Source organism: Cebidichthys violaceus, unplaced genomic scaffold (assembly GCF_023349555.1).
Source record: "Cebidichthys violaceus isolate CVI_PGR_0920_01 unplaced genomic scaffold, fCebVio1.0.p SCAF_29, whole genome shotgun sequence".
Lineage (NCBI taxonomy): Eukaryota > Metazoa > Chordata > Actinopteri > Perciformes > Stichaeidae > Cebidichthys > Cebidichthys violaceus.
The window spans coordinates 2,371,852-2,395,336 of record NW_027176472.1 but is presented as its reverse complement, the minus strand read 5'-3'; the positions used below and the strand labels follow the sequence as shown (position 1 = coordinate 2,395,336).

Sequence of the window (23,485 nt, the reverse complement as noted above, 5' to 3'; positions counted from 1 at the left end):
TAATGTTTTAAATCCATCACAAGCTTTTTAAAAACAGACGATGATGTAATAATAATACAAAATAAAAAAACAGCTGTATGCCAACAATGGCCCTGTCACCGTGGCAACGCTGTGTGAGTCACTGTCTATAGAGACACACATAAGTTCACGTTGATGCTCTACAGACACAAACACCTTCACTATAGAGACACACAGAAGTTCACGTTGATGCTCTACAGACACAAACACCTTCACTATAGAGACACACAGAAGTTCACGTTGATGCTCTACAGACACAAAGACTTTCACTATAGAGACACACAGAAGTTCATGTTGATGCTCTACAGACACAAACACTTTCACTATAGAGACACACAGAAGTTCACGTTGATGCTCTACAGACACAAACACTTTCACTATAGAGACACACAGAAGTTCACGTTAATGCTCTACAGACACAAACACTTTCACTATAGAGACACACAGAAGTTCACGTTGATGCTCTACAGACACAAACACCTTCACTATAGAGACACACAGAAGTTCATGTTGATGCTCTACAGACACAAACACTTTCACTATAGAGACACACAGAAGTTCACGTTGATGCTCTACAGACACAAACACCTTCACTATAGAGACACACAGAAGTTCACGTTGATGCTCTACAGACACAAACACCTTCACTATAGAGACACACAGAAGTTCACGTTGATGCTCTACAGACACAAACACTTTCACTACTTACAGTCTGTTAAGAAGATTAATACACGTTTCTCTCTGATTCCACCGCGTAAGACGAGAAGGAAAATCAAAAGAGATCCACTCACACTGTAGCAGCTCTACCTCTCTATTACCTCACCCTCCTCTCTCCTATCTCCTCTCTCCTCTCTCCTCTCTCCCATCCTCTGACCTGCTCAAAGGATCCATCTCTCTGATACCTCCCACCCACCCACCAACCAACCCACCCACGGACCGGTCTACAGCAGAGAAATGCTCTCTACTTTTTAGTGTTGTTAGAGAGAGAGAGCGAGAGAGAGAGGGAGAGAGAGAGAGAGAGAGAGAGACAGACAGAGAGAGAGGGAGAGAGAGAGAGAGAGACAGACAGAGAGAGAGAGAGAGAGAGAGAGAGAGAGAGAGACAGAAAGAGACAGAAAGAGACAGAGGGAGACAGTCTCTCTACAGAGACTGTCTCTCTTGATGATGATCACTCTGACAGCAGAGTTTTCATCCTGAGGCGGTTTCTCCTCAAAGAACCTCAGAATCAAATGTGTGATGTTTGTGTGAACCTGGAGGAAGTCGACCGGTCAACGTGTGACAGAACGGTGTCATACATGAAAACCTAAAATCTGTGATCAGCATCAACACGACTCAAAGCTTCATCAGGCTAGAAGAGGTCTAACGGACGGGTTTGATTTTTCCAATGTGTCCAAAAAAATGACATTCCCAAACAACTAAAGTGCATTCTCAATTACGTTTCATATGAAAACATCTCCTTCAAACTACTGGATTTATTCAAGTTCATCACCAAAACTACATTTTACAGATTTCATGTGAACACATCGTGATAACGTTATAATTTACCTTCAGCCAGTACTCATGTTCACTGAGCAGAGCCTGAAGGCATCATGATGTAACTGAAGTGAACCTCCGTTGGTTAGCCGTTAGCGGTGCTGCTAACGTTACTAGCTCTCCTCTGATTGGTCGTTTACAATGAAACATGATCAGAGATCAGAGACTCGAACCACATGTTCTACTGAATACTGGAGGAGAACCATCGTCAGGAGAACTTTATTTAACGTTAACGTTAAACTGTGTCATTAATCTGAGGTTCATGTGTGTCATTTGCAACTGACCATAACCGTGGATAATAACCAATATTAATATATTCTTGAGATTCTATATTTAATTACAAAATATCTAAATAAAGTTTCTTCTAGAAGACGGAGCTGCTGCTGATTCTCAAAAAGGAGGAATGTTATTCTAAAGAACAGAATGTCTTCAGGAAAACTTTAAATATTCACATAGATTTTATCCAGTTACAGCCGGAGACATGAAGACATGAAGTCATGAGGACATGGAGACATGGAGACATGAAAACATTAAGACATGGAAACATGGAGACATGAAGACATGAAGACATGAAGACATGGAGACATGAAAACATTAAGACATGTAGACATGTAGACATGAAGACATGGAGACATGGAGACATGAAGACATGAAAACATGTAGACATGAAGACATGAAAACATGGAGACATGTAGACATGGAGACATGAAAACATGGAGACATGGAAACATGAAGACATGGAGACATGTAGACATGAAGACATGAAGACATGAAAACATTGAGACATGGAGACATGAAGACATGAAGACATGGAGACATGAAGACATGAAGACATGAAGACATGAAGACATGGAGACATGTAGACATGAAGACATGAAGACATGAAAACATTGAGACATGGAGACATGAAGACATGAAGACATGGAGACATGAAGACATGAAAACATTGAGACATGGAGACATGAAGACATGAAGACAAGGAGACATGGAGACATGGAGACATGTTATTTCTGTTTCTTTTTATTAATAAATATTGGTAACAGATTCACAGAGGATATTCTACTCTTTATATTTACTGTTTGTTACGGTTGAAGACAGTTCGTTCTGTCTTCATGAAGACAGTTCATTCTGTCTTCATGGACACAGTTCTGATCTCCGTTCACAGCGAGGGGACTTTAGTTTAGCAGAAGCAATAAATTAAATCAATAAAATACATTTTATGTCAATATTTTGTGTTAAATGATTGCTCTTTAATAAGTAGCTGTGTATTAAGCGTGATAATATTCACTATCCCTCACATGTCTGTCTTTGTCCCTCAGTTCACACTCATATTCCACTATTATCCCAAATATCTCACATATCTAATTTGTCAATAAGGAATATTCTCCTTTTCTAAATATGAGCAAATGTCTGAATATGTGTTGCATGTAAACGTAGTCGTCCTCCATCTTTCTAAGCCTCATGTCCGTCCGTCCGTCTCTCACCATCTGTCCCCCGCTGCAGTGCTCTCACTCAGCTCCTCGGCTCACATTCACTCGTTTGTCTCTCCTGATGAGCGTCACCACGTCACACACAGCTGAGGTCGAGCTGCAGCCTTGAAGCTGGTTTCTAAACTGGCAGCTCGTCTTTTGTTCGCGCAGTGTGGGTGAGACTATTGACTGTGTTTCTCTTTTATATGTTCGCTGTAACATCTCTGCTCAATACTAGATATGAATATATATATAAATATACATGAAGATATAAAATACAAGCCTGACGTTTGTCCGACAGAAACCTCCACGAAGTATCTTAATCTCTTCTGTAGAGAAACTTCACAACCTGGAGGATGAACTTCAGCTAAAGTTAAAGACTTCGTACTGTACGCGTCAGCTTTGTCTTCTACACATTGTTCATACTGTACATGTCCTTCATACTGTACATGTGTGTGTCTGTTTGCATTTGTGTGTCTTTCTTCTGTGCAGCTGCAGAAAAATGTCATTTCATTGTAAATCTGGAGGAGCTGGAATAACTTCCCTCCTCCTACTGGACGTCTTCCTGTCATTCTTCTGTACTTTCTCTCGTCTCCACGCTCACATACACACACGCTCACTCGCACGCTCGCACGCTCACACGCACGCTCACTCGCACGCTCACACGCACGCTCGCATGCTCACACGCACGCTCGCACGCTCTCTCGCACATTTCACAGCAGAGAAATGTCTCCCTCTGTGTTTCCCCCCATTTTCACAGCCCTCCATCATTGTTTGGTTGTCACCATTCCCTCCTTCCTGTTCACACATCTATCCCGCCTACACACACTCACACACACACACACACACACACACACACACACACACACACAGACACACACACACACACACACACACACACACACACACACACACAAACTCTCTCTCTCACGTCCAGCTGTGAGAGTTTAAAGTCCCAGTAGTTTGTAAAAAGACATCACACAAACTACTGGAGAGACAGACAGGACAAGATGTAACCACAGAAACTTCATGCATCAACACACAGAGGACACATGTGTTCTATACATGTGTGTGTGTGTGTGTGTGTGTGTGTGTGTGTGTGTGTGTGTGTGTGTGTGTGTGTGTGTGTGTGTGTGTCACTCTCTGCTCTGCTGCCTACGTCACCTCTTCAGGCTTCGATGCCTCTGAACATCAGTTTACTGAGAGTTCATCCTGTCAGTGTGTCTGAACACCGAAGGATCAGCCATGTGGCACTGAGTGGTGGATGGACGTGTGTGTGTGTGTGTGTGTGTGTGTGTGTGTGTGTGTGTGTGTGTGTGTGTGTGTGTGTGTGTGTGTGTGTGTGTGTGTGTGTGAGAGAGAAAGTGTCTGCAGTGTTGGGGAGTAACTAGTCATGGAATTGAATTACAAAATAAATGTCATTTCTGTTTATTCTGTTATCTAGAATAAGAAATATCTTCTTTCTTAGCCGAGTTTTAACAATAACAGAGATTCTTTGTTTCTATAAGCTGTTGATGCATCATCTGTCAGTCAGAGACAGTAACAGTGAGCCTATAATGATACATTAATATATTATGTATTAATAAGTTATAGTGAAGGTAAATAAAGCGACTCAACGAAACGAAACAAAGACGGAAAACAGAAGAAAACTCAAACTGATGCAAAAACCTCGACACAAAGAGTGAAAGAAAACCTGAGATACGGGTTAAAACGCCTCTCACACACACACACACACACGCACACACACACACACACACACACACACACACACACACACACACACACACACACACACACACACACACACACACACACACACACTACATGGCATCATTCCATGTGAAGAGGAAAGACATCAACTTAATGCTTCCAGTAAAAGAGACTTTACATATCTGAGGGGAGACTGGAGCGTTGGTGCAAAATGTTTCAGTGCTCGTCTCTGTGTTTGAATGTTCACTCAGAGAACCTCAGAGAACCTCAGAGGACAACTTCATGACGACGCTCAGAGCTGAGGTCACTGCAGACGTCACCGAACGTCTTCAACACCTTCAAGTCCTCTGAGGACACTTTACATTCAACAACATTCATGTTCGTCTTTGAGCTTATTAGGAACATTGTAGGTAATAAAAATGAAATACACTTATGGAGCCGGGAGAGAGAGAGAGAAATAACTCATTTATGAGATTAAAGTCGTAAATTTACAAGCAAAAAAATAACTTGGAAATATGAATGAAAGGATGAATAAACCTCATCAAACACTGAGGGAGAAATATATGACACCATAGCAGACTCCATCTATCCTCCCTCATCTGTACTAATATAACTTCATAACAACAATACTTTAAATATAAGTGATAGGATCAAATTCAAACGGCTGTTTTCTCTCTTCGGTAATAGTTTGATTGACAGATTGGTTCGTCCAATCACCCGCCAAGTATTTCGTGAACGTAACCGTTACCGAACAAACCATCTGCAGGTCAGTTTTACACGTCTCTATCTCCCAAATGTCTGACTTTAATCTCTGAATATTATCCTCCTTCCTCAGCTTTGTAATTATCATTATTCTGAACCTACAATACTCTTTCATAGATGACATAATGAGGAACCTTCAGTGTGAATGTACAAATAATGAGGCGTCCCATGATTCACTGAGTCTTCATTCTTCACGATGAAGTTCGTAATAACACCAGACGTGTGCAGACAAAAAGGCAGACAGATTTGCTAATTAAAGCATTAATAACCATAATTAATGACCTTTTAGGTCCAGCGTGACACAACAATAAATCAGCCGAATGCATTAAAAGACCAGCTACTCACCACATAGAGCTGCTTCCACAGCAAGGCCCACTCCTGCAGCGTGGACGTCACCTCCGTCACAATGGGGTCCTCCAGAGGAACCACGGTCTCATGAGGCCTGAAGACACACACACACACACACACACACACACACACACACACACACACACACACACACACACACACACACACAGGCTTTATGAACAGGATCCAGACGTTCTCCAGTAAAGTAAGTAGTGAGCAGACTAGAGACCACAGACGGGATATAAGAAGTGGACGTAGTCATCGTGACGTCTCTCATTGGTTTGTGGACTTATTTCGTCGCCATCTTGGATTTCTCCATCGCCATCTTGGATTACAGCCGTCGCCATCTTGTTTTTTATCAACCAGTGAACAGGAAGTGACCATATCTGGACTGAGGAGGAGTGACTTAGAGACCTGTCAATCACAGTGTAGCCCCGCCCCTAAAGCATCCCCTGCTTTATGGTCTGTTTGACTCTAAATGGATCATAATGTACTAAATGAACATCATGCTGTATTGAAGAAGACTGTAAACTAGAGATTGAGACCATAAACTCATGTTTACAATGTTTACTGAGGGAATAAATCAAGTAGAGTCAAGTGGTCAGACGGTCTAATGTGTGGCGTTACATACGGTGAGTTAAAGTGAACTGTGTCTCTATGCAGAGAAACCACAGAAGAAGAACGGCCTGCCCAGAGGATCCAGCGATCTGCAGCAGCGGAAGGCTTCGTCATTAATGAACATTAACTCCTAAAAACACGGACCTGACTGTGACGTCAGCCGATCCTCATGAACACTTGTTTCTGAGACGTGACTTGGCGTTCAGAAGCTCCACAGAGTCACTTGTTTTCTACAGACGTTCGGCTTTAATCGCTGTTGAAACGCTGAGAATTACCAAAGAAACAAAGGGCAGGTTGTGTCTCATTAACCTCCAGACTAATCATCGTGTTAGCAGAGGGAAGAGGGCTGGCTGCTGGTTAGCTTAGTCAACATGTCCTCATGAGAAAAGGTCTTCAGCCTGGTCTCCTACATATGATGCTACCAGACAGCAAAACTATATAAATATATATATATATATATATATAAATATATATATATATATATATATATATATATATATATATATATATATAGTATGAGTCAGAGAAAAGTCATTTCACATCCTCTAAAAACAGAGTAGACAGAAAAAGAGCTTTTAATGAAGAATGAACAGACTCATATGTTCACAGTTCTAAACCAGAATGACTCAAATGTTCAGAGACTCGCGGTGATGATTAAAAGCAGCAAAGTGAAGCACCACAGTCTTTAGAGCAAACGTACCCACTCACATCCGACAATCTGAGCCGCTACTTCAATATAAATGGCCTTGAATCATAAAGAAAGTTAGACATTATGATGCTCAGGACCTTTACTTGATGAAATGTTCTTTAACCGGACCTCTTTGAATGTTAATGAATCCTCCTGGTGGAGGAGAACTACGGAGACCGACGTAGAAACATCTCAGAGTTTAGATTGTCCGTTCTGGGCTCCTGTAGAAACATGCCGACTCTGTGACGAGGATGATCTCCGTATGTAGAAATAAACAGGAGACAACCTCTGGTTCTTTAAAGAGAAGCCAGTGCTTCATGTGTTAAAGCTGCATTCTCTCTAGTGTCCACCAGGGGGCGACTCCTCTGGTTGTATAGAAGTCTAGTCTAAAATGACTCTACTTCTCTCTTGATTTATTCCCTCAGTAAACATTGTAAACATGAGTTTATGGTCTCAATCTCTAGTTTACAGTCTTCTTCAACACAGCATGATGTTCATTTAGTACATTATGCTCCATTTAGAGTCAAACAGACCATGAAGCAGGGGATGCTTTATGGGCGGGGCTACACGGTGATTGACAGGTCTCTACCAGAGACGTATACGGCGTCTCTACGTCACTCCTCCTCAGTCCATATATGGTCACTTCCTGTTCACTGGTTGAGAAAAACAAGATGGCAACGGACAAAACGCTGAACTTGAGGCTTCTAAATGTCAAACCAACGGGAGATTTCTTGACCAATACGTCCTAATTCTATGGTAACAAAAACACGATAATTATTAATACAAGTATTTTCCATTTCTTCTAATAGATCCTCTGAAATGCTCCTCACTAAACCCTTCAGTGAAGGATCTGAACGTTCCTCGTGAACGTTCCTCACTACTTTAAATAGAACATGTGTTGAAGAAAAGTTTAAACTAAACCGTAAAGTGCTGCAGCGCCTGAAGACCTCGCTCTCCTCCCTCATACATCATCCTCATGTTCACTAAAAGCTGAGTCAGCGGCTCTTCATCCTCCTCCTCTTCTTCTTCTCTCTGTGTCTCATGATCCATTAATAAAAGCAGCGTGTCAGATCAGCTGAGATGATTTCACCCACATTGGTTACTATTGTAACCCAGACGCTTCTCCTCTTCTTTCCTCTCCTTCCCTCTCTTCCTCACATCCTTCTCTCTTTCTCCTGGAACGTTTACTTCTCCTCCTCAGTTTCTACTCTTCCTTCACTCCTCTGCCATACTGCTAATGTCTCCTTCCCTTGTCTCCTCGCTTTCCTCTCCTCTTTTCAGTCTCTTTTTTATTTTTCCTCCACACTTCTTTCTTCCCCCTTTAAGAGCCAAATTCAAATAAATATGTATTTTCATTTGCGTTGACATGTTTCTACTTTGAATGTTACAATGATGATGTCATCATTTGTTATCGTTAGAAATACTGCATCACTATAGTTTCGGCAGTTAGTATCTGGAGCAGAGCTTCAGTTTTCTGCTATTATGTTGTGGAACGAGTCGTGGATTAACTTTAAATTAACTTTGTGAGTGTGTCGAGATGAACGGCGATATTTTCATGAAGAAAGGAAGTCGTTGTCACCGACTTGTAGCTCCATGAGCAGAGGACCAGAAACACGAGTCAACGTTAGGTTCTGACTTCCTCCAACTCTCCCTTCTCTCGTTTCCTCCTTCTCTTTCCTCATACACTATCTTTTCCATCCGAATATTTCTCCCCCCCCCGACAGTCTCTGATGTTTGTTCCTCTTTAATTCTCTCTGCAAATATTTTATTATTAATCTCTCCGTCTCTCTTTGTCTTTGTTTGGTTCATTTAATAATTAAAGCTTCAAACTCTTAAAGACATTTATGTTTCTGTCGACTCTAACAACATAAATCCAGCCGTGTGATTTAATGCTCTTTAATTATTTTGAGGATGACAGATGTATGTTTCCATGATTTTACCACGATGAAGTATTTCTTAAAGTATTTATTCATGTCATTTACTACCAACATGGTGGAATGGATCTCAGATACATGATTATATAACTCAAAGATAAAGTTTATACATTTTTGCAGTTTTTCACTCTATCCTCAGGTAAACTCTGTCAGACTGTGACTCATTATTTAAAGGGCCAGTGTGTAGGATCTGCTGATCTCTAGTGGTGAGGCAGCAGATTGCAACCAACTGTCACTGTTTGGTTTGTCCCCTCCGGGCTTCTGTAGAAACACGGAGGCGTCCGACTCTGCTCTCTTTGTAGATATGAAGGGTTTATGCTAAGCTAACGAAAACACAACGATTGTTAGTTTCAGGTGATTAAACACTATTGAAAACATAGTTATGAATGTTATATGACATTTCTGCAAAAAATACTTTACTTTACTACCTTTAATTCAAAGTTTTGGACGAGCCCGTATTCATTGTTAGTTTATTATGACTTCATATGATCGCGTGTCTCTTTAGTTAAAGTTAAAGTACAGAAGGACGTTCTCTTATATTTGGTATGAATTGATCTTTCAACATTCATTTATTTGTCACGTAACTTCAACACTGAAGTAACAACATTTCTGTAGTTATTATAACTATATTTTCAGAAGTTGTTTAGTTTCCTGTGAAGAGAGAAGTTTATTTTGAAAAGACTGTGTTCATGTAAGAAGTGAAAATTGACATGAGTTGCAGACTTTTGTAGGAAAACGCATTAAAAATGAGATGTGACGTCATAACAAGTCATGACTTTCCTCTTTTAAGCAGTCTGGTCTCCTAAAAATCATGTTTCCATAAAGTGAAGCTGCATCGTCGGTTATGTTTCCAGAGAAATGTTTGGGCTCTTTACAGAAATGTGACTAAAACCTCTAAATTATTCATGTTGATGAAAGTGGCTTCTTTTATTCTGTAATATAATCATCTTAGATTGAGCTCGACTTCCTGTCTGATTTTATAGCAGTGAAGTGCAGCAAACACACACACACACACACACACACACACACACACACACACACACACACACACACACACACACACTTACATATTTCTCGTCATGATGCAGCACTACAACACTAACTCCTCTCTGCCCTGCAGGTCTGCTTGAAACAGTGAAGGATTCACTAAATCCAATTAATTTACTCTCCGTGCCTCTAATTAAAAAACTCTTATGCAAATGGAGACACGCTCCGTAACTCTGATTAATCTGCAGTTTCCAATCATTATGTAAATGTATTAAAATATGTACTCTTGAAGTTGGAAGAGAATGAGAAACGAGGAGGTTCATCCTTTATTTAGAGAGAAAAACAACTGATCGCAACAGAAAAATACTCATCAAATTAGTTTTTAAACAGCTTCAGCTACAAGAAGAAGACGAAGAAGATGAAGAAGAAGATAAAGAAGACTAAACTGTGGCGTCATCACGGAGACAATGCACCAGAATATGTAAATATCATAAATGATTTCATATGTTATCCATGTAATACACCAACAAGGAAGTATAACGACAAGGAGTCAACTTTGATTTGTTTGTCATGTAACTTGCGTACTTCTGTATTTATTTCAACCCAAACCACCATCTGTTCCTAAACCTAACTAAGTAGTTTAATTGTCTAAACCTAACTAAGTAGTTTAGTTGTCTAAACCTAACTAAGTAGTTTAATTGTCTAAACCTAACTAAGTAGTTTAGTTGTCTAAACCTAATTAAGTAGTTTAGTTGTCTGAACCTAACTAAGTAGTTTAGTTGTCTAAACCTAACTAAGTAGTTTAATTGTCTAAACCTAACTAAGTAGTTTAGTTGTCTAAACCTAATTAAGTAGTTTAGTTGTCTGAACCTAACTAAGTAGTTTAGTTGTCTGAACCTAACTAAGTAGTTTAATTGTCTAAACCTAACTAAGTAGTTTAGTTGTCTGAACCTAACTAAGTAGTTTAGTTGTCTAAACCTAACTAAGTAGTTTAATTGTCTAAACCTAACGAAGTAGTTTAGTTGTCTGAACCTAACTAAGTAGTTTAGTTGTCTGAACCTAACTAAGTAGTTTAATTGTCTAAACCTAAGTAGTTTAGTTGTCTAAACCTAATTAAGTAGTTTAGTTGTCTGAACCTAACTAAGTAGTTTAGTTGTCTGAACCTAATTAAGTAGTTTAGTTGTCTGAACCTAACTAAGTAGTTTAGTTGTCTAAACCTAACTAAGTAGTTTAGTTGTCTGAACCTAACTAAGTAGTTTAATTGTCTAAACCTAACTAAGTAGTTTAGTTGTCTGAACCTAACTAAGTAGTTTAGTTGTTTGAACCTAATTAAGTAGTTTAGTTGTATATATATATATATATATATATATATACTCCCCTGTCAACCCTACACATATATACTCCCCTGTCAACTCTACACGTATATACTCCCAAACATATATACTCCCACACATATATACTCCCCTGCCAACCCCACACATATATACTCCCAAACATATACACTGTAAAATGTAATAAGTTGACTTTACTTAAAAAAAGTCAGGAAACCGATTGCCTTAAAATTTCTAAGTAAAGTAGCTCATTAATTTTAAGTTGTTAAAGCTTAAAATAACTGAGTTAATGCAACTCATGTCATTGCAGTAAAGTGTAGTATAGTCAACTCAAAATTATTAATTATGTTAACTATAAATAGTGAATTCAGACAACTTAACTATCTGTGTAAAGGTAACTCAAAAACATTAATTAGGTTGACTATAAATTGTCAATTCAGACAACTTAAAGATCTGAGTTATACTAAGTCAGCAGTACTAAGAAGAACAAGTTATCCTTACAAGTCCAAGCATTCACATTACTAGGAAATTATCAGGAAACCGATTGCCTTAAAATTCTCAAGTAAACTGAACTACAAACTCTAAGTTGCTGAAACAAAAGACAGAGAACAGTATATAAATGGAAGACAGAGTTTATTTTTACGAAAAACAAACGTCTTTGAGTTTTTATCATCAAACAGTTTCTTAATCTAAAACTAAATGCAAACAAAAATGCTGGACATGTTGCCAGATTAAGTTCTGAAATAGAACAACAGATCATAGTCGCCCTTATAATGTAAAAAATTGAAATTTTGGAATGCAGACTATAGTTCACTCTGATTAACACAGTTTTGTTAGTCTTGTGTAACAGTTTAAAGCAGCAGTTTACAAAAACAACTTTTTAATCATATTTGCTCAAACTGTCACTATATCCTGACATTAAAGGAAGAGACCAGATTCCCTTGCTTCCTTTCAGTGCTCCTGCAGTTGCAAGATTCCACCACGCCCACAGAAAAACAACTAAGTCGATGAGTCTCACACAGCTGTCAATTACTACTTGTGCATTCCAATTTAACTGTAAAACTAGACAGTTTACCAAATATGAATCAATATTCTGTTACTTTCTTTATTTCTCACCTCAAATGTTTTCAGAAACGTGCGTCAGTGTACTGTTTTGAGATTATGTTTGTTACCTGGCTGCCATTAGTAGGTAGGTTGACAGTTGGGAAAACAGGCCAGAGTTAACTTTCTAATTTTACAGCTTAACAGTACACTAAATTAGGTGTCCGAGGTGAGAAATAGCCAATGCAGGACCACAATCTTGCATTAGAGAATCCTCAGCTCTGATTGGTTGTTCTACTTTGGGTGTGGTGGAATCTTGCAAATGCCATTTGGAGCACTAAAAGGAGGTAGAGGATCCTGACTTTTTTTACAGATCGTCTGTCAGGATATAGTGACAGTTTAAGCATATATCGCAAAGTAGTTATTAACTGCAGCTTTTGAAAAAGGGAATTTTTTTTTTTTTTTACAAGTTTCTCACATAAACAATACATTTCTTTTGGGCTTTTTTTCAGTTTTTTGTATTCAAATAGTAGAATGAACTGAACTTCTGCAAACCAAGCTATCAAATTACTAAAGAAAAATAGCATACCTTTACCTTTACTTGACATGAACTTCCTCAACTTTTATAAAATCAAAATGCCTTTCATCACTACCGATGAAAAATCGTGAATTGCTCTCTTTTGACTACAGGTACAGAAACAACAGATAAACAAAGTCAATAGTCAACTGGACTAAATGACCAAAAAAACATTTCCATATAAGTAAAGCGTTTCATTGGAGATGGAAGGGTAAAGGTCTCAGGCCTGAGCCAGCATGTCACCATTCACATCGTGAACTCACTGCATCAGTAGATTTTTGAGTGACTGTATTTTAGGTTTTAGGGATTTCTGTCCAAGTGAGAGAAGCACTCTTTGAATAAACTCAAAGGTGTACCTGAGTTGTTGAGGGTACTCCAAATTCAGGGCGTAAATAAGTCCGAAGAGTAGGCACATGGCATGCAGAAGATTGTCACGGTCATCCATCACCACTGTTCCTTCCAAAACGACTGCAGTAGCTGTAGACTCCAGGTGTAGTGAGTGAGGAGAGGCCACACTGTCTTCGGCAATCACTGTCAGGATCCCCATGGAGGTGTGGGACATGTCTGGAGCGTCATCGCAGTCCTAACAACAATAGCAGCATTAAAACCACAATTGCATGTCAAATGCCAGTTTGCATTTCTATAGTAGAACACACTGATTATATTTGTGCCTTACAGCAAAACAAGGCTCCACAAAATCAACCAATCAGAGCATTGAAGAGACACAGTAACTGACAGGAAGCTAGATTCAGATATTATTAGATAATCCCTGCAGAGTGAGTAAATACTGCATTTATTGATTGATCATTTAATTCACTGATTGGTTGCAAATACCTTGCATTGGGCAAGAACTACAACCAACTGGAAAGACGGTAGATACTACTAAAAGGGTCCTAACCAGGGATAGGTGATCAGTGCATCAAAAATGAAAGTATAGCAGCACTGATTCAGGCTGAGTGGAAGAGAAGTAACTAATACCAAAAGATGAACAGAATGAACGCATTAGATAGATTGGGCATCCTGTGGTGTGGAATTAAATAATTTTGACAAAAGACTACTTACAAAGCAGATCTTGAAGAAGTCTGTGTTCTCATCTCCATGGATGACAGGAAGGCCACGGAGGACTGCGGTTCGCTTCCCAGTAACATACTCTGTAAAAATAATTTAAAACACAAAAGTACAATCAATTGACAGCTCTGCAGACACAATGTGGTGCCACTACTTTGGTCACCACATACATTTTTTTTTACTTTGCTTGAGAAACCTACCCCTGGTGTGACTTGTTGCATATATTCCTGAAGTTTGTGGCCGACACTTCCCCCCTTGGACTTGAAAATCTCAAGGAAGCGAGGAGTGTATTTGTCAAGTTCTTTGAAGAATTCTGCTTGCGGGTTTTTGCTTGATAAGCAACAGAACTCTGCCAGAATCTAAAGGACAGAGTCGGACAAATTAAGATGGTCATATTTTGCAATGATCAATTCATAAAATCATATTTTTTTAGGACTACTTTTTCAGTAGTATGACAGTAAAGCTAATTCTGTGACATCATTATACATGACAAATAATTAAAATACATTTTAACTAAAAACTTGAACGTGAACAATTTTGATTTACCTGACTCTCCGTAAAGAGTGCTGGCCACCTTTCAACTGTGTCTTTTACTGGAGGCTCCAAGTTCACCAACTCCTTTCTTCTCAAGGCAAACGTTGAGTCCATATTCTTGGATATCAGAGCAAAATTGCAAAGAGGACAATGAAATATCACTGGGATTTCTTCAGCTCCACTCATCTGCCCATCATGAACGTCACGGGAGTGAATTCTTGTTAAATGCACTTTGAGGGCATTAAATGACTTGAATGAACACAAACAATCTGTGTGGAGGCATGGAATTGGGGTCAATCTGGCGTAGCTTCCATGTTTTAAGCGGTAGTGTTTGAAAAGTTGAGCCCTCCTTTTGGACGAAAACAAGCAGTACTTACACTTCCAATTCATTGCCAGGTTTCTGGAAAGCCTACAAAAGAAACAACAAAAGCAATCAGTCAAACTGCAAATAAATCAGTCAAGTTGCATGTATATAGCTAACTAGCCATCAGTTTAATAGAAGATTTCAAGATTTTAAAACTTAAATCACAAATACTTGTCTTTGCTAGCCATGAGAGAGATATATATATATATAGATATATATATATAGTGTGTTTTTTTTCTCTATTATTCATAGGTTTTTGTTTGATTGTAAAGACTCAATTGCCCATCCACAAGTGGTAAGCTGAAAGTTTACCACTTGCTAATGAACTTGCTAATAGTTATATTGTACATCATTTCCAGTAAATATCACAATATAAGACGTTATTTTAACGTTAAAAACGCAACGTAACGCTTGCTGTTGCGACACAGTGTCACTCTCTGTGGCCGAGAGGTCCGCCATCATATGGTTGTTGTAGAATTATTCCTCATTCATTTTAACTGAACGTTACATTTCATCGTCATTCACTAACAATAATGTTCTGTACCTCCCGTAATGCGGTATTTTTAATGCATGCGAGTCAGACAGCCACGGTTATTAATATAACCGCCACCGTCCGGTCTGCCTTTTAAAATATGCTTCGGTAACATCAAGAGAAATAAATGAAACGTGACATAATATGTTAAGTGCACTATACATTACTTCCAAATTGGTAAACGGATAAGCAGATGTAACATTTTGACTCGTTTCCCGATAAGGTTGCTTCTCTAACAGTCCCATTTTACTGCGCAGTTGACGGTTGTCGGAGCCACGGACTTAAAAAAGAAAAGAAAAGACATGCTTGCTGAATTCAAGAGTGGCCCTGAAAGATCGACACAATTGCCCTTGCACCCGCTAAAAAGTACGCTGTGTCTCCCGAAACTCAAGTGGTTGTTAAATTTGCACTTATTGTAGCGGGGTTTAGCACGGGCTAGCGTTAGCTAGGTTAGCTTTCACGTTCGCTAGCTTTCAAAATCGAAGACATAATGTTAACCTCCAACCCCTAATTAACAGGTACAAGGCCGACTAGGTTTGCTAAAAAGATAGCCAGTGATATTTTATTGCATTATGTAGCTGAAACTTACCTTCAAATAACTTGACAAAGCAGCGCTTTCCTCCCGCTTCGAGCAACCGCCATTACGCCTCAAGAAAAGAACGTCTTCAGTGGTCAAGTGGTGAACTGCGCATGTGTAGTCACCGAGTGCGGCCGAGTTCGGTCTCGTGTTTCTCCGGACTTTGCGGATGCTTCCACCTTACTGATTTTATTATATTAAAGGTTACTTGAGCTGATAAGTTTCATAACTTTACTCACCAGAAAGTGTTCTTTACCAAGTTTCTTTAAGTATAGTCAGCTAATTAAGCAGAAATAAGTTACGGTCACTTATTTTTTTAAGTAAGGTCATCAATTACATTTTACAGTGTATACTCCCACACATATATACTCCCACACATACTCCCCTGCGTTCCCTGTTCTGGTGCCAGATTGCCTTTGTTCTACCCCGTGTGTTCATCACCCTCAGCAGTATTATCTCGTGTTAGTTTCTATGGTTTGTGACTTTGCCTTGTTCTCTGTTTTTGGATTTTTGCCTGTTCCCTGTCGGATTTGTTTGCCTTTACGGATTGACTTCCTGTGTTTGACTGCTTGGTGCCTAGTACAAGAGCTTGCCTTCTACCTCACTTCGTCTCCTGTGTCTGCTCTTGAGCCTCTGCTCTGCCCCAGAACACAAACGGGTCATGACCTCTGACTGTGATAGAAGCCCAGTCTCCTAAAAATGACCTCCTTTAATTATGTTTCCAGGGAAATGTATTTCTCCTGGATTCTGTTTGTTTTTGACGTCACATCTCTAATCAGAGTCTGTGTTGTGAGGATGTCGGGGTGGAAACCGCTGTTTGAATCCCGTGTGAAACAGAAAGTCAAAGTTAACTTTTTAATAGAAGAGAAACAAAACCAAGTAGTTTAGAACTACAACTGTGAGAGATGGTTGAGTTCATTAGTGCCGTTTAAGACCGACTCCGTCAGTACTCAGCTGACTTATTCACTCATTACATTCTGCTGACTTGGTTTAATGTGGACCAACGTCTCTCTTCTTTAACTTCCTAAAGTCTTAAAAGATGAAGTCGACCTTCTGTCACTTCAGGACGTCCCTTATGTCCTCGTAAATAGGACAGTAAATATCCCTGAGCTCACATAGACATATTTTGTCCTCTTTAGAGGAATTCAACCCGCCGGTCTCTGGGGCTGAAAGGAGTGTTCCTGATCAGGATCTTTGTCTTTTGTTCAACTTATGCTTCACATAAAGTTCTGCACTGAAGTTATTCTTTATGAGACAATAACTTTAGACCATAGAAGGTGTGCTTCTACAGTTAAGAGGTCGGTAAACTCACCCTCTGTTGGTGACGACGGCTTTCTTCAGATGGATGTAGCTAGATGGAAAAACTCCCTGGAGAGAGAGAGAGAGAGAGAGAGAGAGAGAGAGAGAGAGAGAGAGAGAGAGAGAGAGAGAGAGAGAGAGAGAGAGAGACAGAGAGAGAGACAGAGACATCAAACCATGTGTTAATCAGCTATAATGATGATTTACATGAATTAGTTTCAGTACAGTGAGACACATCTTTACTGTCAGAGACAAACCAACGGCTCAATTTGTCTGTTAATGTCCACTTCCCATAATGCATTGCATAATCAACCCTTTCTGCCTCTTCTCCTGATGCCAGCACAACAACAAGAGGAAGTAAATGGACGGATGCGTTTCTTTTATTTCAGCCACATGCCGGAGAGCTAAAGACATGTTTTTAAATCTGAAATAAATCATCATGATAACAATCTGTTTTATATTTGTGAAGATGTATTTCAGTCCCAGTGAACGACCTGTTGACCTCCACGGAGCTGTGCTGCTGAGAGAGTTACTGAAGATTATCTAATATATATTTAAATCAATGTAAAGAACCTCAACCTGAAGACCTGCAGAGTGAAGACCAGCTGCTGTGAACTGATCAATAATTCATGAGAGCTTCTGTGAAGGGTACAATAGAAGATGCTCCACATTACCACTTCATATAAACCCTCACATGACAGATAGTAGATGCAGTAGATACAGTAGATACTCACAAATACCTTTTGTCTATGAAATCAGAAGTTAAAAGGTGACAACAAGTCATAATTCATCTCTAATATAATATAATAGTTTCATATTATTGTGAAAACATCTGGATTTATTCAAGTTTCTCTCCATAAAACTACATTTAACGAGATTACATGTAAACACATCATGAAGACACAATGTAATCCCAATGCAACCTCCGTTAGCGTTAGCGGTTAGCTCCGTTATTTAGCTAAGCAGGACCGTGCTACCCACCAGCTGCTAACAGCTAACAGCTAACGCTAACTAGCTCCTATTTCTTTATTGAAAACTGTGAGCGTAGAAGACGATTAAAAGATAAAAAGAGTAGTTGGTGCTGCAGCCGTCAGAGAGAAGTCATTCATATTCTACGACATGATTCAGGGAGCAGAAGAAGAGCAGCATCTATTTCAGGACTTGACGTTAGCGAGTTCATTTGTATGTTTTATGTAGGAAGACATCCTTGTGTACTCTGATGTCTTCTAGTGTGTTCGTAACATATTCAGTAGTATCGACCAGTCACGTTTGAGCTGGTTTGGTTGCATGCTGGTAAAGATATCAGATTTTACTACATGACTATCATCACCAGAAGACTTCAACAAACATCAAAATATCTACAGCAAATTAATACAAAATCACTATAACTGTAGATATAAAATGATTTAAGAGGCTCTGAATTATTTACATGACATAATCATATGTGTTTTATTAACATGTCTAAATATCACAGTCATTACCCGTATATCCTATCGTCTACCATCTGACGTTGATTTGTCCGTCGCCATCTTTGTTTCTTTATCAACCAGTGAACAGGAAGTGACCATATATGGACTGAGGAGGAGCGACGTAGAGACGCTGTATACGTCTCTGGTAAGAGACCTGTCAATCACTGTGTAGCCCCGCCCCTAAATCATCCCCTGCTTTATGGTCTGTTTGACTCTAAATGGACCATCATGTACTAAATGAACATCATGCTGTATTGAAGAAGACTTGAACTAGAGATTGAGACCATAAACTCATGTTTACAATGTTTACTGAGGGAATAAATCAAGAGAGAAGTAGAGTCATTTTAGACTAGACTTCTATACAACCAGAGGAGTCGCCCCCTGATGGACACTAGAGAGAATGCAGGTTTAACTCATGAAGCTTTGAAGAACTTTAAAGAACCAGAGGTTGTCTGCTGGTCTACACCTGAACCCTGATACATAGTCTGTTACTCCCAGAAGCTGTGTGTGTGTGTGTATGTGTGTGTGTGTGTGTGTGTGTGTGTGTGTGTGTGTGTGTGTGTGTGTGTGTGTGTGTGAATGTCCTATCTGCAGCTGGGCCTGTTGGCGGTTAGGACAGAAAGCTCGTCTGCTCCGTCATGCATCACAACCCTCCCGTCGACAGAGTCGTATTCTGCTGCTTTTAGGGTCAAACATCCCATAATAAAACCACTGGGGAGCTCTTTCCCTCCGTTATTAACGTCAGGATGTTTTTTTAGAAGAGGAGAGAGACAGACAGGAGGGGAAGAGGACTGACTGTGGTCAACCATGCATTTGACAGCAGAGGGTCAGAGGCTTTGGCTCCGCCTCCTTCACCTGTCTCCCCGTCCCCACACACACACACACACACAGGGTTCTGATGTTCATGTTAACATATGAAACATGTTTAAACTTTGATGAGACGAACAGAACTAAGTACTTCTACTGTACTTAGGTAGAGCTTTGAGGTACTTCTACATTATTCACTTCACTACATGTCAGAGGGGAATACTGTGCTGGTTACGTTGAGGATGAGGAGGAGATGATCAGCTGTGAGCTAAATGCTAACGCCGCCATAACAGGCTCACAACGGTAATACCAGCACACTGATGTTCTGCAGGTATGATGCTAACATGTGCTAGCATTAGCACTGAACACAAAGAGCAGCTGAGTCTTTTACTGAACTTTAACTTTAATTCATCAATGTTCTACCTCTTATTCTATTTTTATTCTCTATTCTCGACTCGTTAATGACTGTTTTAATTCATAATGTGTCTCTTTCTCACGTTGTGTCGATGCTGTTAATGATTTATGGGAAGAACTTTTGCTGCTGAAATGTTAATAAATATTAAAATGAACAGAGCTGAACTGTGTCTGCAACATTTTAAGCTCAGATTAAACAATGTTGCTGTGATGAAAGACGTCAGATGTGGAGCAGCAAGTGTGACCCACACACACACACACACACACACACACACACACACACACACACACACACACACATCTTGTTCCTGTCTGCTGGGACAAAGGGTGCTTGTTAACAGGTCAGTGCATCCAGAACACCTCAGGCTCTGATGCTACCTCTGTGTGTGTGTGTGTGTGTGTGTGTGTGTGTGTGTGTGTGTGTGTGTGTGTGTGTGTGTGTGTGTGTGTGTGTGTGTGTGTGTGTTGGGCAGGAGGTCAGCAGTGTTGTGTTGTTCTTAATTTATCTGATGGTGTTGAAGCAGCAGTTCACTTATAAAGGTCAACTGGTTACAGAAAGAGAGGAAGAATAATAAAGACAACAAGAGAGGAAGGAGGAGACAACGTGAGAAGAACAAGGAGACAACATGATAAGGAGGAAGAGACAAAAGAGGAAGGAGGAGACAATGTGAGAAGAACAAGGAGACAACAAGAGAGGAAGGAGGAGACAACAAGGAGACAACGAGAGAGGGACAAGGAGGCAAGGAAAGAGGAACAAGGAGATGAGAGAGGAACGAGGAGACAACAAGATAACGAGAATTATTTATGATTTATCCTTTTACTATGTCATGTAGTGTGTATTGTGTGTAGTGTGTGTTGTGTTATGTGTAGTGTGTGTAGTGTGTAGTGCAGAGTGTGTGTGTGTGTGTGTGTGTGTGTGTGTGTGTGTGTGTGTGTGTGTGAGTGTTGTAGATGAAGACACAGAGATCAGCGACATTGTCTCTAAAGTGTGACGTGATTCTCTGTATTTTATTCATCGTGTGTCTCTTCATGGAGTCTGAAGTGGTTCTGGTATCGGTTCTGTTCACATCACTGAGTCACACACACACCTCAAGGATTCAGATTTCACACTTAAATTAGAAGAATGAACTGCTGATATGAGCTCGTCACATGTTGACCTGATGTCTTTAGAGAACAAACATCTTTTATTCTCATCAGGGGAAAAAAACCCCATCAAACATTAAGATCTTTAAATCATAAAAAGTCAATAATTCCCCTAAATCAATATCAGATTGTTAGAAAACGTTTAAATTAAAGCTTCTAAAAGGATGAACTCAAGGGAACATAATAATAATAAAGATAAAATCAATATGAGAAGAATTTGTAAAAACATAGTTTTAAATATTGAATGGTGTTAACTCAAAGCTGACCAGTGAGAAAAGAGAAGCTGATTTGTCGTCTCTCTGGCTTGTTTTAAACTAAAAGAACCTGATACATGAACACCTCTAAACTGCTTTATGACCTGACACATTCAATCTGTCACACGTGAACCAGTCAAACAGATCTGAAGAGTGAAATATTCAAATATGCCAGACTAGTCACAGTGTTAATATGTCACACTGGTTTAAGAACCCATGGTTCTTCAAATGAACTCGACGTTTTAAGTCTCCACATGCTGGATGTGAGAGTGTTTAATCTAACAGTGAGCGTCAGAAGTGAGGCATCAACACCGTTAGTTCAGCAGGTCATCAGGTCCACGCTGCTCTTATCAACTTAGAATAAAGCCATATCATATTAAAAACACTCTAAATATGGAGCTTAAAGCACTTATGAGCTCTTATCTAAGTCAGCTGAGCGGAGCAGCCATCAAACACAAAGAGGTTTGAGAACATGAGCGGATTGAATGGAGCTTAAGTTCTTCTTCTTCTTCAGCTCACCATCTGGACCTCCTGACCTCCATCACACCATCAGACCAGCTCATCTCTTATCAACACACGTCGGACAGTTAAAGTGCTGCAGAAGAACTACAACCGTTAAAGTGCTGCAGAAGAACTACAACCGTTAAAATGCCGCAGAAGAACTACAACCATTAAAGTGCCGCAGAAGAACGACAACCGTTAAAGTGCTGCAGAAAAACTACAACCGTTAAACTGCTGCAGAAGAACTACAACAGTTAACATGCTGCAGAACAACTACAACCGTTAAAGTGCTGCAGAAGAACTACAACCGTTAAACTGCTGCAGAAGAACTACAACCGTTAATCTGCTGCAGAAGAACTACAACAGTTAACGTGCTGCAGAAGAACTACAACCGTTAAAATTCTACAGAAGAACTACAACCGTTAAAGTGCTGCAGAAGAACTACAACCGTTAAACTGCTGCAGAAGAACTACAACCGTTAAAATGCCGCAGAAGAACAACAACCGTTAAAGTGCCGCAGAACAACTACAACCGTTAAACTGCTGCAGAAAAAACTACAACCGTTAAACTGCTGCAGAAGAACTACAACAGTTAACATGCTGCAGAAGAACTACAACCGTTAAACTGCTGCAGAAGAACGACAACCGTTAATCTGCTGCAGAAGAACTACAACAGTTAAAGTGCTGCAGAAGAACTACAACCGTTAAAGTTCTAAAGAAGAACTACAACCGTTAAACTGCTGCAGAAGAACTACAACCGTTAAAGTGCTGCAGAAGAACTACAACCGTTAAAATTCTACAGAAGAACTACAACTGTTAAAGTGCTGCAGAAGAACTACAACCATTAAAGTGCTGCAGAAGAACTACAACCGTTAAAATGCTGCAGAAGAACTACAACCGTTAAAGTGCCGCAGAAGAACGACAACCGTTAAACTGCTGCAGAAAAACTACAACCGTTAAACTGCTGCAGAAGAACTACAACAGTTAACATGCTGCAGAAGAACTACAACCGTTAAACTGCTGCAGAAGAACTACAATCGTTAATCTGCTGCAGAAGAACTACAACAGTTAAAGTGCTGCAGAAGAACTACAACCGTTAAAGTTCTACAGAAGAACTACAACCGTTAAACTGCTGCAGAAGAACTACAACCGTTAAAGTGCTGCAGAATAACTACAACCGTTAAACTGCTGCAGAAGAACTACAACCGTTAAAGTGCTGCAGAAGAACTACAACAGTTAAAGTGCTGCAGAAGAACTACAACCGTTAAAGTGCTGCAGAAGAACTACAACCGTTAAAGTGCTGCAGAAGAACTACAACAGTTAAAGTGCTGCAGAAGAACTACAACAGTCAAAGTGTTGCAGAAGAACTATTACATCTCTCTGTGCTCCTCTGTGCTCCTCTGTTTCAGTAATTACAAGTCTTTAGTTTCATTCTCATCACACCATCTAAATGCAGCGTTGCTTCATCTTTTTCCTTCCTTCCTTCCTTCCTTCCTGTCTTCCTTCTT

At 39.8% G+C, this 23,485-nt stretch overlaps 1 protein-coding gene across 1 annotated transcript in view; it reads right to left on the bottom strand.

Annotated features, from left to right (window-relative positions):
• Window positions 1–23,485, bottom strand: part of LOC137880578 (dedicator of cytokinesis protein 3-like) — an 80,871-nt gene that overhangs the window by 5,711 nt on the left and 51,675 nt on the right. The window contains exons 4-5 of the mRNA XM_068721991.1: window positions 17,404–17,459; window positions 5,838–5,934 (exon numbers count right to left, since the gene is read on the bottom strand). Of these exons, the coding sequence (XP_068578092.1) occupies window positions 5,838–5,934; window positions 17,404–17,459 (153 nt within the window). The remainder of the gene's footprint in view (window positions 1–5,837; window positions 5,935–17,403; window positions 17,460–23,485) is intronic.